The 18,469-nt window shown below is 42.7% G+C and overlaps 1 protein-coding gene across 4 annotated transcripts; it reads right to left on the bottom strand.

Moving 5' to 3' along the window:
* Positions 1 to 5,733: 5,733 nt before the first annotated feature.
* Positions 5,734 to 10,605, bottom strand: smim8 (small integral membrane protein 8). 4 transcript variants are annotated; one of them, XM_052024735.1, is made up of 3 exons: positions 10,550 to 10,605; positions 8,855 to 9,014; positions 5,734 to 7,604 (listed from the first exon to the last, which is right to left on the bottom strand). In XM_052024735.1, the coding sequence occupies exons 2-3, from the start codon at positions 8,987 to 8,989 to the stop codon at positions 7,449 to 7,451; spliced, it is 291 nt and encodes a 96-aa protein (XP_051880695.1). In that variant the 5' UTR covers positions 8,990 to 9,014; positions 10,550 to 10,605; the 3' UTR covers positions 5,734 to 7,448. The 4 variants fall into 4 exon arrangements, with proteins under 4 accessions (XP_051880695.1, XP_051880696.1, XP_051880694.1 ...); XM_052024736.1 differs by lacking the exon at positions 10,550 to 10,605 and adding an exon at positions 10,424 to 10,534; XM_052024734.1 differs by lacking the exon at positions 10,550 to 10,605 and adding an exon at positions 9,774 to 10,236.
* Positions 10,606 to 18,469: the final 7,864 nt, after the last annotated feature.

The raw sequence follows: 18,469 nt of genomic DNA, 5'->3' as shown, positions 1-18,469 counted from the left end.
TTGAATCAGGCCGTGTGTCGGCTCCTTGTACCAGGTGGGGAGTCCCGGCGTCCCTCCGTCCGGTGTCACCAGCAGAGACTTCCTGGATTTGACGTTGAAGCACCAAGTGTCCATCTGAGCTGCAGTACCTTCACCCCAAGTGGTGGGAGGTCTGTCCAACGCCACCGGCCGGGGCTTCTACCCGCTCAACGCGCCCCCGCCCGCCGCCCACGAACTTCACCCGGGTCCGGTCACCATGGAAATGGGTCCAGAGTTACAGTCCATCACTGGTTACAGTGACGCTGTCATCGTGAGCTGGACATCACTGTGGTCATGGGGGGGGGGGGGGGGGCGGAGGGGGAGGGGGTGGAGAAGAGTTTTGGGGGGGAGGAGAGTGAAAGGAGAGGGCGTGGAAAGTATGGGGGAAAGGAAGAGAGAGGGAGGGAAATGGACAAGGGAAAGGAATGAGGAAGAGACGGGGGGAGAGAGGGAAAGGGAGGGAAGAGATGGAGGGAGAGAGAGGGAAAGGAAGAGGGGAAGAGATGGAGGGAGAGAGGGAAAGGGAGGGAAGAGATGGAGGGAGAGAGGGAAAGGGAGGGAAGAGGTGGAGGGAGAGAGAGGGAAAGGAAGAGGGGAAGAGGTGGAGGGAGAGAGGGAAAGGGAGGGAAGAGATGGAGGGAGAGAGGGAAAGGGAGGGAAGAGATGGAGGGAGAGAGGGAAAGGGAGGGAAGAGGTGGAGGGAGAGAGAGGGAAAGGAAGAGGGGAAGAGATGGAGGGAGAGAGGGAAAGGGAGGGAAGAGATGGAGGGAGAGAGAGGGAAAGGGAGGGAAGAGGTGGAGGGAGAGAGGGAAAGGGAGGGAAGAGATGGAGGGAGAGGGAAAGGGAGGGAAGAGATGGAGGGAGAGAGGGAAAGGGAGGGAAGAGATGGAGGGAGAGAGGGAAAGGGAGGGAAGAGATGGAGGGAGAGAGAGGGAAAGGGAGGGAAGAGGTGGAGGGAGAGAGGGAAAGGGAGGGAAGAGATGGAGGGAGAGAGGGAAAGGGAGGGAAGAGATGGAGGGAGAGAGAGGGAAAGGAAGAGGGGAAGAGATGGAGGGAGAGAGGGAAAGGAAGAGATGGAGGGAGAGAGGGAAAGGGAGGGAAGAGGGAGGGAGAGAGAGGGAAAGGAAGAGGGGAAGAGATGGAGGGAGAGAGGGAAAGGGAGGGAAGAGATGGAGAGAGAGAGGGAAAGGAAGGGGGAAGAGGTGGAGGGAGAGAGGGAAAGGGAAGGAAGAGGTGGAGGGAGAGAGAGGGAAAGGAAGAGGGGAAGAGATGGAGGGAGAGAGGGAAAGGGAGGGAAGGGATGGAGGGAGAGAGGGAAAGGGAGGGAAGAGGTGGAGGGAGAGAGAGGGAAAGGAAGAGGGGAAGAGATGGAGGGAGAGAGGGAAAGGGAGGGAAGAGACGGAGGGAGAGAGGGAGGGAAGAGAAGGGGAAGGGAGAAGAAGAGAAAGGAATGAGGGAGGGAAGAGATGGAGGGGAGAGAGTGAGGAGGGGAGGGAGGGAAGGTAAAGAATGAGGCTGGAAGGAGGGTGGGAGTGAATGAGGGAGAGAATGAGAGAGAAAGTGAGGGGAAGATAAGGCAGGGAAAAGTGAGAGGGGCGAGTGAGGGGGAAGAAGGTAGGGAAGGGAGGACGGAGGGCAGCAAAGGGAAAGATAGTGACTGAAGGGAGAATGGGGGAGGGACAGGAGTGATGAAGAGATTGAGGGGAGAGGGAGGATAGGAAGAAGTAATGGAAAAGAGAGATTATGGAGAAATGTGGGGCAGGAGGAGTGGCAGTAATGTGGGAAAGAGCGCAGAAGGGTATGAAGAAGGGAGTGTGAGGGAGGGAGATAGAGGGAGAGAGGTATTGAAAACATGGGAGGAGAGGGTGAAGGAGTGATGGGGAGGGGAGAGTGAGGGGAGAGAGGAGAGTGAGGAGTGAAGATCCGGGTATGAGGGAGTGATGGGGAGGAAGAAGTGGGGGAAGGAAGAGATTGAGGGGACAGTGAGGAAGGACGGACCGATGGGAAGAGATTGAAATAGATTCAGAAAGTAAGTGTGAGGGAGGTAATGAGGGTGGGAGGGATGGAGGCAGTTGGGGAATAGGGGAGAAGGGAGAAGGGCTGAAGTTGAAAAGGGAGAATTGGTAATTGGATACAGTAAAAAAAACTTTGTTTTGCATGCCATCTTTACAGATTATTTCACAACATAAGCACATTGAGGTAGTGCAAGGGTAAAGCAGTAACAGAATGCAGAATATAGTGTTACAGCTACAGAGGAAGTGCAGTGCAGGTAGATAGTAAGGTGCAAGGGCCATGACGAGGTAGATTGTGAGGTCAGGAGTTCATCTTTATGATACAAGAGGTCTGTTCAATGGTCTTATAACAGCAGGATAGAAGCTGTCCTTGAGTCTGGTGGTACGTTTCCAAGCTTTTGTATCTTCTGCCCGATGGAAGGGGGAAGAAGAGAGAATGTCCGGGGTGGGAAGGGTTGGCTGCTTTTCCAAGGGAGCAAGAAGTACAGACAGAGTCCATGGAGGTGAGGCTGGTTTTCATGATGTGCTGAGCTGTGTCCACAACTCTCTGCAGTTTATTGCAGTCTAGGACAGAGCAGTTGCCATACCAAGATGTGATGCATCTGGTTAGGTTGCTTTCTCTGGTGCATCTATAAAAATTGATGAGGGTCAATGGGGACATGCTGAATTTCCATAGCCTTCTGAGGAAGCAGAGGTGTTGGTGTGCTTTCTTGCCCATGGCGTCTCCATGGTTGGACCAAAAGAAGTTCCAGGACCAGGAGAAGCAAAGTAGATAGAGGAGAATGATGAAATAGGCTAAAGGAGAGAGAGAGAGATGAGAGAGGGAAGCAAAAAGGGAGGGGAAGAACTATGTGGATGTGGAGGGACAGTGAGGAAGAGGGAAGGAGGGAGCTTGAGAGGGATTGGTGAGGGCAGAGAAGGGAGTAAGAGGGGGAAAAGGGGATCAGGGAAGATGACAAACTGTGATGCTTGATAATCCCACATAGGATTCATGTTAAGCCCACTGCTGCAGCTGAAGCAATTGCCACACAGCATCAGATAAAGCTGCTCTCAGCAAGAAGGGGAGTTTGAGAGATTATTGAAACATTAGCTCAGCTTCTCTCTCTACCAGTCCCTTATAACCTTATCATTGGTAGGTAACACAATCACACCAAAGATACTGCTGTTATTATACTAGAACAGTAAGAGGCACAGTGCGCAGTGTTTGGTTTTATTTCAGGTCAGCAGAATGTTTCATAGCCCCCATTCTTCATGTGGGAATTAAAACTTCTGAAAAATTAACACTTTTCCCCCCTCTAGTGGTCATGAATGGTTTTGCTTTTCCATGGATTCCTTAAGAGCATTCAGTTTGAAGCTTTGTATTGGTGAGTATATTTTGAGTAGGTGTGAACACAGATGGTTGTACTACTGAGTCATAGACTCTGGGCTAATGGCCTGGTCTGAATTGAACAGGCTGTGTTAAGCCACTGTAACACAGGGACCTAGTGACCTAAGTACCTGCAGAGCACCTTTGGGGACAGTTCTATCAATGATCCATCTGATTTCAAAGGCATTAAACTTTTCATTTAGCGGCACCTATGGAAATGTAGACAAACACAAGTAAATTGCATTGCATTGCAGCGCTTTAATGTAGAGCCCATCAATTTTGTCCAGCATAAGGTGGGGTCCTGGTCAAATCCCCAAACTATACACTCACCGTATATTGTGCTTCTTCTCATTGTGATAGTATAATGACTACAGTATTTTTTGGTGTGAATTTAGTGCCAGAGGTGGCAAAATGTGCTGGACTATTTTCTGCAACTGAATAAACAATTTGCCTTGATGTGATAATCTTATTGGAGCCAAGGATCTTTACAATCAATAAATCCACTTCTGAACTGCTGTTACTGTCTGTAGGCAAATGCAGTTGACAACTTGACCCTGTTACAGCCATAAGAAATATAAATTTAATAATTATTTTCTTCTTCCGGTATTAGTTGTTGAATGAATGTTGGTGAGGAATCCAGGAAAGCCAGGTCTTCTTCAAATAGAGTGATGGGAACTTTGAGATTTATCTAAACAGACAGACCTTCAGTTTAACACCTCAACTAAATGACCGGACTCCCAAAAATATGGCAATTCTTCATGGAAGTATTGATCAGCCTATAATCTAAACTCGAATTCCTGGTTCTTATCTGAATGTACATCTTCCTGCATCAGAAGTATAATATGCTAGTAAATGAGTCAAGCAGGTACTTCATTAAAAGCAGTTTCTCAATAAACTGTAAGAGATTACAGTGTCCTTTAACTAGCGACATGAGAACCATACATTGTATTTAAAAGCAAGTAATACCCAATGATGGGAACTCAATTGTGATAAACTCCTCTCTTTAATAATCTCTATTTAATAGTTTTAAAAATGAAGCAAAATAAAATTCAGCAAATACAGTGGTAATCAAAAAGCAATGACCATTCTTTAGAATGTGAATTCAAATTTCACCATGGGATCTGCAGAATTTAGTTAACACTGAATGAAATAAATAATAAACATTAGTTACAGTAAATGACCAACCTACTGGAGTGTCACAAAAATTCTTCTTGTTTACTAATATCCTTCAGGGGAAGTAATCTTCCATCTTTACCCAGTCTGGCCTGTAATGCGACTCAGAACTTAAACATGTGATTGGCTGACTCTTAACGGCCTCCTGAAATAGCCAAACACTCAAATAAGCCCCAAGACCTCCCATCCATGCGAATAATCACACTGATCCCTTTTTTTGCCCTTCATATACCCATGAGTCCCTCCCCACTTCCCTCTCTGTCCAGATTTTCCTGCCACTCACCTACACTAGAGACAATTTAGAAAAGCCAATTGTCTTTGGGATAATTAAAGGAAACCAGAGCACCTGGGGAAACCCATGCAGTCACAGTGAGAATATGCAAACTCCTCACAGAGGCTATGATCAAACTCTGGTTCATCGAGTCATAGATAAGATAGATAAAATAAATAGACAGACAGATAGACAGACAGACAGAATTGAACCCGGGTCGCTGGCATTGTAATAGCGTTATGCTAACCGCTACACAGCACCGGAACAGGCCCTTTGGCCCAACACGTCTATACCAACTATGTTGCCTACTTGAGCTAGTCCATTTGCCTGCTTTTGGCCCATATTTCTTAAAACGTTTCCTATCTATGTACCTGTCCAAAAGTCTTTATTGTACCCGTGTCTACAGCTTCCTCTGGCAGCTCATTGCATATATGCACCACCTTCTGTGTGAAAAATGGTATCTGGAGCTTGAGGCAGCTAGCATTAACCACTGTGCCATTGTACCATCCTTAGGTGTTCTGTTACAGTAGGACTGCAGCAGTTCAAGATGGCACACTATTGCCTTCTCAAGAACAACTGGGGATGGGCCAGAAATGTGGACCTTGCTAGAGATGCCCAGATACTGAAAAAATGAATTTAAAAAAATCCTACTGCACTAAACAGAAACATAGAGGCCAGACTTACTCTAGCCAAAAAAGGTGTTAGGTGACACAGAAAGCCCATTGAGGGAAATGGTAAGATTACAGAATGGGTTTTAGAGTACAAAGTCAGGTAGCTGCAAGGAACTCAGTGATCCACAGAAGGACTGCAGTGCACAGCTGAGTGAACTTCAACCTCAACTGTTGTTCACTGCAACCATTAAAGACTATGTCAGACATAGGTGCATCTTTTAAACTATTTTATTGGATAGGTTACAATGGTACAATTGTCATCACAAGTTTCACTCTCTGAAATTACAATAAATCATTATTTGAACTCAGTCTTTAATCTCACCTCCAGAATAAAAAAAATCTGCTTTTATAAGTAAATCACCATTCCTCCTGAGCTTACATTCAAAGTAATATAGAATTCTGCCCTCAGTGAACAGCGAATCTTTTTATTACCACCAAATAGGAATTTAAAATAAAACTGCAGTAGATTTCTACGTGCAAATTTGTACAACTGATCCATATAATGTATGCAAGTGAAAAAATGGCAGTATTTTATCCAGACACAGAATCTCAGGTACTGTGTTCTCATAATCAGTACATTTGATATCATAGTCATGGTTTTACATAACTCTTTATGGCAGCACAGAAGCATTCTGTGAAATCCACAACTTACATGATGAAGAATTCTGGAGCAAGATACACATACAGTATTGAACATGGCATAGCAATCCTCAAAACAGGCAGATTCAGTGAGTTCAGAAGTTGGTCAGCTTCAATAAAAGGCTTGCAACAGTAATGCCAAAGTCTGGTTTTCTTTTCAGATGTTGATGAACACATTGTGAATTTCCTTACTGGGAGTTTCTTCTTTTGAACCTGATTGTCACCATCCTATTGCTATATTTGGCACAGTGAACTTGGATTTGAGAACGTAGTAAATACTGGCTATCAATAAAATTTGCAAACAATTTGAAAGGCAAAAGTCCCAGAAAAATGCATTGGAAATTGGAAGGCAACTTAAAAATCAAACCCTGCCTCTCTAACTGGTTTAATTCCACTTCTACTTGATTACTGTTTAGGAGCAAGTTTCAGCAGTTCTTCACCCACCTGCTAGATGGAGCTTTTCATAATGGCTAACCTGTAATGATATGTATTAATGCTGACAGCTAAACTCCCATTTGATCGGAGAGACACAGACAATAGAATGGACACATCTCCTATAATTTAAGTGGGATTTTCAGGATATTAAGTGGGAAAGGATAGGCTAAATGGAAAGTATCTAGAATTAGGGGGCTGGTTTAATTGAACCAGGCCTTTCAGGAGTGAGCTTAGGAAACACTTCCACAACAGTGGATGGCTGAAGTTTGGAATTCTCTTCCATGAGCAGCAATTGATGTTGAGTCAAATGTTCTTTTTAAACCTGGGATTGACAGATTTTTATTAATCAAAGGTATCGTAGAATAAGTGCAAAATACAGATACACAGAGATGGTTATATGACCTCACCAAATGGCAGAAGAGGCTTCAGGGAATTAATCCCTACTCCTGTTGCTATGTCTAATCTGTCTTCACATAATCATGTTTGTCTGTACCACTTTGATTGCAGAGAGGGAAGCATAATGGTCAAACAACAACAAACACTCTGAGTAGGAAAAAGCTTGTTAAATTTTAGGTAGGATTCAGTTGCTCTTATTGTTGCAGCTATACTCCATCTCACAGATGTTGCAGATGGTGAACAAATTACTGCAAATTAAAATATATGCAGATATTAAGAGGGTAATGTGAATAATGGAGAATCCAAGCACTTAAGAGGCAACTAGGAAAGCGTACACTCAGCATGATACTGAAGTGTCTTGATCATGATGCAAACATTTTTACCTATGCAACATTACAGTCCAACCCTGGAATAAATATTTCAGCAATTCTTTGGCTGCAATTTTATGTACTGATCTCCTTCATATTTCATTCCCACTTTGATGTCTTTCGCCTTGTGTATCTTGTTCCTTCGCTATCAACTGCTTCATATAAATCTTTGTTTTCTGTTGTGGCATTCAAATAAGCAATATAACTCACACAAAGCGTTATGGTCAGTAGTCCAAAAGCCATCACTGGTTTATTCTGTTGCATGAACAGAAAGGCAGAGATTAGTTTCTAAAAATGATTGGAATCCCTTATAGTGGAAAATATTATTAATTATAATGCACAAAACATTATTTGACAACATTCTCTTATCACTGCATTTTATAGAATGATTCCCTTGGTAAGACGCCTGAAGATACCAAGTCATTCTTTCTGTTGAAACAAATCTCTTGGATTATGAGCTCATTGCACTAAGAACAAGTCAAACACTTGCTGGTGGCACCAAGCGCCAGAAGTATCATGAGTTAGGGTACAAGCTCCTTTTGCACAGCACCTACAGTACCTTTTGATTCAACCATCAGAGGAGACCTATTTCCACACCACAGAGAAATGTTTCTATTTTCCACACCAAACAGTGACAAACAGTGCTTTGGGCAATGTGGTTAAAGGATTGAGGTGAAAATTTGGTGGTCAAACTCATTTCACATCAGTTCTTACAACCAGCACTGAGAGGAGGGATTCATGCCTTCAGTCTTTGTATCTAAGACACCAAGCCTACATCCTTTAATAGCCAACATGGCAGCCACAACCAGTATGGCCTGAACCACTCAGCCAAAAACACTCTGTGAACAGCCAGCAGGATATGATACAGCGATACCCACATTCATCAGCTGTTTCAGTGTTGCGAAGGGCAGAACGTAGACAAAGCTTGTCAACTGATGGAATTCAGCTGCTGGTGGAAGAGAACTAAAAGATTAAAAAACACTAAATAAAAACAGAACTTGCAGAAAACACAGAGCAGGTCAGGCATCATCAGTGGGGGGAGAAAATAAATAATGGCTCAGGTCAATGATCTTCATCAGAACTGGGAAAAGTTAGAAAAGAAATAGCTTTGAAGATGTGCCACCACCTGTGCCATTCAATCTCTCCTGGTCTCCATCCTATCAAAGACCTTCCCTTTTGTTCTCTCTGCCCATCATCGCTTTCCCTGCAATTTAAAACTTGTTTCATTTCTAAGTTTCCTCAGTTCTGATGAAATATTAATTCCCTTTTGTTCTATACAGTCAGTGCTTAACTTTTTGAGCATTTCCAACATTTTCTATTTTCATTTCAGATTTACAATATCTGAAATGCTTTACAATTGAAAATATAGGAACAGACATCTCAGAGTTTTGAATTTACATAATGGGAGCCTGCTCTTTTATTGCCTTTGCTCCCAAATCATCCACACAGAATATCATATCGATTTAAAAACAGTAATATCCAAATTTAAGTGAAAATTCCCTTACAGGTTTGATGAAGAGCTCAGGATTAACAGCTCGGAAAAGGCTGGTGGTTCGTATTCCCCTCAGTCCTGGACTTTTATAACCAGTAGTCTTTTGAGGCTCTGTCCTTGCATCAGTAGGGTCGGGTGAAGATGACATACCTGACAATGTCCAATTTAGGATCCTGCACATGATAAACACAATTTAAAACGAAAAATAGTTCTTAAGTTTTTTTTCTGCTTTTATGCTTTTCATTGGACATTTTATGATTTAGTAAATAGGGAAAAGCTACACAGTGATTTTGTGACCACTAAAACACATTAAGTCAGATAGTGACAAGAGATCCCAAATTTAAACTTGTAATGGGGATTAAAAATCCCTGAAGTGAAAATGTACTGAGATTTTCATTGGGATAGCCCATTAAATTAGATTTGATATGCAGTAAATTAAAGCAGAAAATGACAAGGGATGTAAAGTAGGATGGAAAGAAATGTTCAGTACTTTTATTTTAATTTTGCAGCAATAAAAGGAATCTGGACATCTTAATAACTTAGCCAACTTTGCCAAGTTGCAGTGCGTGGACAATAAACTGAGAGGGAAATAACAGGCAGCATAACAAGATAAGAACTTTCCTAAAGGCAGGCATCTTTAACAAATGTCTTTATAACACACGGTCTTGTATTAAACATGACTTGTTTGGTATCTACCCAGAGACAGTTGAATCTGCGAGCTACATTAAATTGGTTAATTTTCTTTGTCAACGATTAATTCCTGTGCTTTCTTCTTTTTAGTTGATTATTGCCTCGTTTCATTGTTCGCCAAATCTGTATGACAAAGTTTTTCTCTCCAATCTCAAACCACCAATAAACAAAATACATTTGCAGTTCAGGGCGACAAAAATCTGAGGTGTGGTTGCTATGACTGCTGTCAACTACTCACTCACTCGTAAATTGACCAAACACAGTGTTCACCCAACTTTCACAAGTTTGCATGTTCAATGACCCAGAGAAAGGCTCCGATAGAAACAAGATGCGTACGTGCATGAATTTACACTGAGAGTTAAAAATAAACCTTTCTCCCATTCTTCAGGATCATTTGCTATTCACCGAACAGAATAATTAGACTAGACCCAAGAAAGTTATGGTTAAAGAGAGAGAGCGAAAAATTCTGCCCTGTATATGTAAAGACAAGAAGAGCACAGAAAGTGAAAGAGGAAGGTCAAAGAAAGGCAAATTGGGAGCGAAGAGTGGTGACCAGAAAAGCTGTGAAAGGATAAAATGGTAACGAATCACAGCCATGCAAAAGAAAACGAAGCGAAAGAAAACTTAAAGCAGGAGTGTTTTGGGTCTACGCCGCGGTTTTAGAGCAGGAGTGGTCAGTGTTAATGCTTTAGGGAAAACAAGAGCAACTACAGCATTTCCTGTTCCGCTCTTCCATACTGGGGTGGCTGAGACTTTGCAGCGGAGACGCTGCACCAACACAGCCCACGATTCATCCCAAACCTTCCCACTCCAGCAGCAGGAGCTGGAACTGCACCCTCAGTCTGCAGAAGGGCCCTTCCTCAGTCCCTGCAGAACACCTCCCCTGGGATACCTGCACAAAGGCTTCCTTCCAACCACCTTTGCAGGGGGACAACTGAATGTATTTTCCCACTTTAAAGAATTCTTTATGGTGGTTCAATGTAAAATAAACCCGTAACCAAGTGATTAACCTGCATACTTTCAGAGATGGTGATTTCCTTCCTGCCAAGAAGCTGCAGAAACCCAAGATGAACCTACGCCTGAAGATCCAGACAATCACCAGCGCCACCCATGTGCTGGCAGACAACACATCTCCCATTACCACCCAGAGGGACTATTCAACCCACAGTCTGTCCGCCACTTGAGGAAAATCTCTGGGCAGCCCAGGGCACCTGGTGAAGATATCTTACAGTATATCTATGATAGCTGAACTGTTCCTTGGTTGTTATACAATCAGTGTCACAATAAGTAGGTTATTTGATCTTCATCACATTTTTATTTGTGTTACACGAGTAGTTACTCTGCAATAGTATTTATATCATAAAGGGTTTTGGAATATTCTGAAAGGAAAGTGAAAGGCACCATAAAATACAATGTCTTTCTTTAATAGCAAAGCTACCAGAAATACCAGGAGCAGCTTTAGCGTTGTAATACAACTGAAACCATTAGTGAACACACAAAACATAAATTAATCATGAATTATATACAATTTTTACAAGAAAGAACACAAATAGAACAAAAAACACAAAGTCCATTTTAATGCAAAGTGATCAAAGTGGTCATAGTATTGCTAAACTGTAAGTGATTTAGGGTTTTGCCGGTTGGTTCAAGAACTGAATGATTGAATGGAAGTAGCTGTTCTTGAATCTGGTAGTGTGTGACTTCAAGCCACTGTACCTCCTGCCGGATGGTAGCTGGAGAAGATGGCATGGCCCAGAATCTGGGGATCTTTGATGACGGATGTTACCTTCTTCTGGCAGTGCCTCCTGTAGATAATACCGATGGTGGGGAGGGAAATGTCTGTGTTGTATTGGGCTGAGTCCACTACTCTCTGCAGTTTCTTACATTCCTGCGCATTTGAATTGCTGTACCAGACCATGATGTAACCAGTCAGGATACTTTCAACAGTACATCTGTAGAAGTTTGTTAGAATGTTCGGTGACAAGCTGAATCTACTTAAGCTCCTAAGAAAGTAAAGACGCTAGTGCACTTTCCTTATGATTGTGTCTATGTGCTGGACCCAGGACAGGTCACCCAATATGTTAACACCCAGGAATTTAAAACTGCTGCCTCTCTCCACCACTGATCCCCCAATGTAGACTGGCACATGTTCGCCCTCCTTCCCCTTCCTGAAGTTAACAATCAGCTCTTTGGTTTTGCTGACATTGAGCGAGAAGTTGTCGTTGGGGTACCACTCAACGAGGTGTCCTATCTCGCTCCGGTAAGCTGATTCATCGCCACCTGTGATTCATCCAACAACAGTAACGTCATCGGCAAATTTGAAGATGGCATTGGAGCTGTGCTTAGCCACACAGTCATATGTCTATAGAGAGTAGAGCAGAGGGCTAAGCACACAGCCTTGAGGTGCACCTGTATTGATGATCAGCTAGGAGGAGATATGGTTACCAATCCTCACTGATTGAGGTCTGCCGATGAAGAAGTTGAGTATCCAGCTGCAGAGGGAGGTACAGAGGCCCAGGTCTTGAAGCCTGATGATGAGTTTGGATGGGATGATTGTGTTGAACACCGAGCTGTAGTTGATGAACAGCAACCTGATGTATGAGTCTGTGTTGTCCAGATGGTCCAGAGCAGAGTGAAGAGCCAGAGAAATCGCCTCTGCCGTTGACCTGTTGTGGCGGTAGGCAAATTGGGTGGGATCCAGGTCATCTTTGAGGCAGGGGTTTATTTGTGCCATAACCAACCTCTTGAAGCACTTCATTACAGTTGATGTAAGCCCTACCAGATGGTAGTCACTGAGGCAGGTCACCACGCTCTTCTTGGGCACCGGTACAATAGATGTCTTTTTGAAGCAGGCGGGAACCTCAGACCACAAAAGCGAGAGGTTGAATATGTCCATAAATACTCCAGCCAGTTGGTCCGCACAGATCTTTAGTACTTGTTGTTTACTGAAGTACTAAAGTTGTTTAGGATATGCTTTAGTGATTATGTGATCATAAGATAGAACCCTCTTCCACAAGCACAAACAATCTGTGGTCTGAGACTTTCACCAGGAAGGAATTTCATCTGAGACCATACATGGTATTGTATAATTCTATTTTATTTGGATGAAATGTCTATCTTTAGATCATTGTTTTTTAGCTGGTTTGCTCTTGCGTAAGAGCTGTGGGCTAAATGGTCACTTTTCATGCTGTAACCTTTCTATGATTCTGTTTGTGTCAAGGTTGTAATGAGGTCTGGAACTGATTGGTTCTGGCAGAAACCAAACTGAGCACCGGTCAGCAGGTTACTGGTGATCAAGTTTTGCTTAAAACTCTGTCAGTGCTGCCTACCATCACTTTACCACTGATTGAAAGCAGACTAATGGGGTGGCAATTAGCTGCACTGGATTTGTTCTGCTTTTGCAGACAGCATATAATCAGCCAAATTTCTACTTTATCTGGGGGACAGCAATGTTGTAGATATAGTTGGCAAAGGCACAACTAGTCCTGGTTCAGGTGTGACAGACGGATTGTTGAAGACAAGGTGAAAGTAGTACTCCATATTGGCACTCTCTGTAGTAGTTTTGTAGATTTGTCTTACAGGACTTAGCCCAATCACTCAATACTGATGCAACAGACCCACTTTTAGTGTTGGACATTGAGGTCTACCAGCCTGAGTACCTTCTCTGCATTGCTAGTCTCTTTGTTAAGAGGAGTGCTCAACAAACTGCTGAGCAAGGATGGGAGATGTTTGTCTCTTTTTGCCATGAAATTTAATGGGTTCATAGACAATAGTGAGGTTTTTTAGGGTGTACACACAACTATAATCCACTATGTTCCAACCTGTGGTCCGTCTGCCCAGCTTTAAGGCAAGGTGTTTGGCTTTGCTTAATACATATTCTAACACCATCCCAACTGTAACATATATACACGTGACAAAGAGAAAGAGAGGGAGGGAGAGGGGTCCTGTAGCATTTCAGGTGGACTAAGTTAAAATAATTTGCATCAGTCATAAAAAAATTATATGTCGACTGTTTTAAAGGAGAGAAAGGAGAAGATCTCTTTTCGTCTTTTCAGATTGTCCATATCCTATCAATTTGGTAGGTATAGCAACTTCACATCATAACATTATTGTGACAAAAATCTGTAGCTTGTGGATTAATCAGTGACCCATCAAATGATTTTATTAGGTTTAACCAATAACTGCATTTGTTATGCATTAACTGGTACAGAGAACAAAATGGTTCATAAGGTTAGTGTATGTTTGGGTGTTGCTAGGTTTTAGGAGTCAGTGAATTTGTTCAGGAGTTGGTTAGACTTTTGCTGGATCAGTTATTTTATTGTTGTTCAAGGGGAGGGATACTTCTGGCCTGCAGGTCACAGAAAACTCCCGTCATTCATCATCAAAACCAGTTGGGTGAGATTTTTATTGGGTGTGTAAATGCCAATATATAGGTATGATGGTAACTTTACATTTGAAATTATAGCAAAACAATAGCTACACTTCAAAAGTACTCCATAGCGTTTAGGAATGTTCTGTAAGTGACTTGAAATATTCTATATAAGGAAACCTTCCTTTCGTGCTCACTATGAAATGAAATTAAAAGAAAGATCCACGCTCTAATGAAATAAATTGGTGCCCATAACATACATTAAATTTGCCAATTGACTTTTGGATGAGCATTAACAAGACTGAAGCTGAACAGTATCATTGTAAATTGCAAGCAAATAAGAACACAAATAGACTGTGTGTACATACTTTTAGATTCTGAAATCTAAAATTTTCACAACTATGACTAGAAGAGGAACAGCCTGTGATGTATTGAAAATATAAGAGGCATTTTCAACATTACCATTAGAGAGCCTTGATGTTGTGCCCTACAGATAGGGGTCCAACATTAATGCTAATTCTATAGTCTGCAGGGCACAACCAGTTCCCCTCCACCGAGTTGAAGTTCTCATATTGAACAATTTTAACTCCAATCACTATCTCTAGGTCAAAGGTGTAGTCATTGGAACTTGCATGGGCTCAGGCTATGCCTATCTCTACATGGAACTTCTTTGTTTCAATTTTAATCAGGACCTTAACTCTTTTCCTGGTACATTGGTTATATTACTTCTTGACCTCATACAGAACTTGAAAATTTCCATTTTCCATTCTGTCTCATTTTCACATGTAGGATCTCTAACTCATTCATTCCTTTTCTGTTGCTAACCTATTTCCATTTCTGCAGATAGGTTAGTAACCAATGTCCATTACAGCCCCACAGACTTCCCTGCCAGACACATCTAGTGGTTAGCATAATGCTATTACAGCGCCAGTGACCCAGGTACAATTCCGGCCACTGTCTGTAAGGAGTTTATACGTTCTCCCCATGTCTGCGTGGGTTTCCTCCAGGTGCTCCGGTTTCCTCCCACATTCCAAAGACGTACAGGTTAGGAAGTTGTGAGCATGCTATGTTGGTGCCGGAAGTGTGGCGACACTTGCAGGCTGCCTCCAGAACACTCTATGCAAAAGATGCATTTCACTGTGTGTTTTGATGTACATGTGATTAATAAAGATATCTTATCTTATCTCCTCTCTTTTCAGCCTCCCTTCACGACTCCCTGGTCCACTCATCCTTCTCCAGCAACCACTTCACTTCTCATGGCATTTTCCCTTGCAACCACAGGAGTGTATGGAATGAGCTGCCGGGGAAGTGGTTAAGGCAGGTACATTAACAACATTTAAAAGGCACTTGGATATGTACATGGATAGGAAAGGTTTAGAGGGATATAGGCCAAACACGGGTAAATGAGACTAGCTTAGATGTGATCAGTTGGGCTGAAGGGCCTGTTTCTGTGCTGTATGACCCTATGACTCTAATTGAAAATGTTATTTCCTCAGCAGCATTTACACACTTAGGATCAATGCATGGCCCAGAACATCAGAATTTGTTCCAGGCAGCCCAACGGAATCTGTTCAGTCTCTGCTCTTAAATGGAGAGCTTGAGTCCAGGTCTTGCTCCTATAGAGTACTTTGTGAACAATGACATACGATCAATAACATGAGGTTGTCATTCAGCCACACCCCTTTAATAGATCTGGAAGAAGTTGTGGTAACTTTGCAGATACACAGGTTGATGTCTGTATCAAGTGAGAGGGGTACTCCCCCAACATGACATTAACCATATATATTACCTCCCTCCTTTAATAATGAAAGACAAAGGAATAAAAACAAAAAATCTAAATAACTGTCCAATCTCTACGTGATTTATGTTCAGATGAAGGGTCTCCAATCTGAAAGGTTAACTGTCTCTCTTTCCGCAGATGCCGCTTGACCTGCTGAGTGTTTCCAGCATTTACTGTACTTCATTTGCATGCTTTACTTTGGCACAAAGTCCTCAAGGTACCTGGCCTGCTGGATAGTCCTTGATCTAGTCCTAAGTGTTTGCGGTTCCTTAGGGGCCTGCTGTTGATCCGTGGTGTTCTCACTCTGCGAGCTTAGTGTCCTTCCTTTGGTATCACCACATCTGCTTCAATCAAAACAAACCTCCTTGAAAACAAAATAAAACTGCAGATGGTGGAATAAAACTTAAATGAAGCAGGAAATGTTGCAAATACTCAGCAGCTCAGGGGAAACCTGCAGAGAGAGAAGCAGACTTACCAGGCTGATGACCTTTCATTGGAACTGGTTATTTCTATCACAAACTGGAAAGGCTGGTTATCTGTGAATATTTAATTCATTGTTGAGTCCTGAGGGCTGTAATGTGCAAAGTTGGAAGATGAAATGCTGTTTCTTGAACTTATGCTACGCTTTGTTGGAACAGCATTGGGAGACCAAAGACAGAGAGGTCAGAATGGGAGTGAGATGAGAATTAAAATGACAAGCAATTGGAAATCCAAGTAACTGAATGGAAGTGTTTTATTAAAAAAATTACAAAATAAATAAATAGTCCAAAAAAGAAGGAATGATGAGGTAGTGTTCAGGGGTTCATGGACTGTTCAGAAATTTGATGATGTAGGGGAAGAAGCTGCTCCTGAATCATTGCGTGTGGGTCTTCAGGCTCCTGTACCTCCTCCCTGATGGTATTAACGAGAAGAGGGCATGTCCCAGATGGTGAGGGTCCTTAATGATGGATGCTGCCTTCTTGAGGCACTACCTCTTGAAGATGTCCTCAATGGTGGGAAGGTTTGTGCCCATGATGGAGCTGGCTGAGTCTACAACCCTCTGCAGCCTCTTGCAATCCTGTACGTTGGAGCCTCCATACCAGGTGTGATGCGACCAGTCAGAATGCTCTGCACCGTATGTCTATGGAAATTAGCAAGCGTCTTTGGTGACATACCAAATCTCCTCAAACTCCTAAAGAAGTAGAACTGCTGGTGTGCCTTCTTCTTGATTGCATCAATGTGTTGGGCCCAGGATAGATCCTCGGAAACCTTGACATCCGGGAACTTGAAGCTGCTCACCCTTTCCACTGCTGACCCCGCAAATAGGACTGGTGTGTGTTCTCCTGAATTCCCTTTCCTGAAGCCCACAATCAATTTCTTGGTCTTGCTGGCATTGTGCAAGGTTGTTGTTGCGACACCACTCAACTAGCCAATCCATCTCACTCCTGTACGCCTCCTCATTGCCATCTAAGATTTTACCTACAACAGTGGTGTCAATTGTGAATTTATGGATGGCGTTTGAGCTGTGCTTAGCCACACAGTCATGAGTGCAGAGAGAGTAGAGCAGTGGGCTAAGCGTGCATCCTAGAGGTGCAAACTACATGAGTGCCTATATTCAAATACCTTTTGGAATTCTGAACACAGCACAACCACTGCTGTTTCTTTACGTACTCTGTTATCTGTATCCTCAAACATGATTTCCATTTCATAAAACCATATTGACCCTGTCTGGTCATGTTATGATCTTTCTAAGTGCTCCTTTATGATTTCCTTTATAATAGATTCCAGAATTTTCCTGATGGTAGATATTCGTCCAACTGACCTGGTTTCTATCTCACGAATTCCTTGAATCATAGTGGTGCATTTGCTGTTTTCTAATCCAGTGAACATGTCTGGAATCTGGGGAATGTTGGAAGATCACAAATGATGCACTGACTTGAGTTATGAGGTGGTGGAGGCAGGAAATGTAACAATATTTAAGAGGCATCTGGACAGGTACTTGAATGAGCAGAGCATAGAGGGATATGGAATTAATGCAGGCAAGTGGGATTAATATAGATACACATGATAGTTGGCATGGACATGGTGGGCCAAAGGGCCTATGCTATACAACTCTATGACTCTAAGACTCTATAGCTCTTGGTTGCAAGCCATCAGGGTCAAGGGATTTGTCAGACTTTATTCCTATTAGTTTGGCTGGTATTATTCCTCCTGTGTTATTAATTGTTTTATGCCCCTTACTTCCTTTTGCCCCTTTCAAGTGTTGCTCACTCTCTTTGATATGCTTAGACAAATACAAAATATTTGTTTAATGTCTTTGCCAATGTTTTGTTTCCCTTTGTTAATTCCCTGCCTTTGACCAACATTTGCTTTTGCTATTCCGATCCCTTTTCAGTACCTGAAGCTCTTAAAATCAAATGGCCAGAATTGGAGTCCAGATATCTCAGAGTATTATAGGGCCGTAGGAGATCAGAGCCATTGGAAAGGGCAAGACTATTGTGGAATTTGTATGTTTCTATCAATTACCCACATAAAAACTCCCCATACCAGACCTGTAGTGCTTATAGTTGAAGTTTTCACGTGAAGCAGAGAGGTCCATTAATACAAGATGTCTGTCATACCTGTTCAAAAGGTTCTTTTACTTTCAGTTAGTTTGTTTGAGAGAGAAACTATATAAGCATATATGACCATTGTTTGTGCAACTATTGAACTGAAACTGTGACAGACATAGGTGGTTCTAATTTTAATAATTGCTGGTGGTTGCCTAAGCGGAGCCAAAGCTCAGGTTACATTTGCTTAGATCACAATAG

The sequence above is a fragment of the Pristis pectinata genome, chromosome 10 (genome assembly GCF_009764475.1).
Source record: "Pristis pectinata isolate sPriPec2 chromosome 10, sPriPec2.1.pri, whole genome shotgun sequence".
NCBI classification, from domain to species: Eukaryota; Metazoa; Chordata; class Chondrichthyes; order Rhinopristiformes; family Pristidae; genus Pristis; species Pristis pectinata.
The sequence above is the reverse complement of the archived record's forward strand: the minus strand, read 5'-3'. Positions and strand labels throughout refer to the sequence as shown.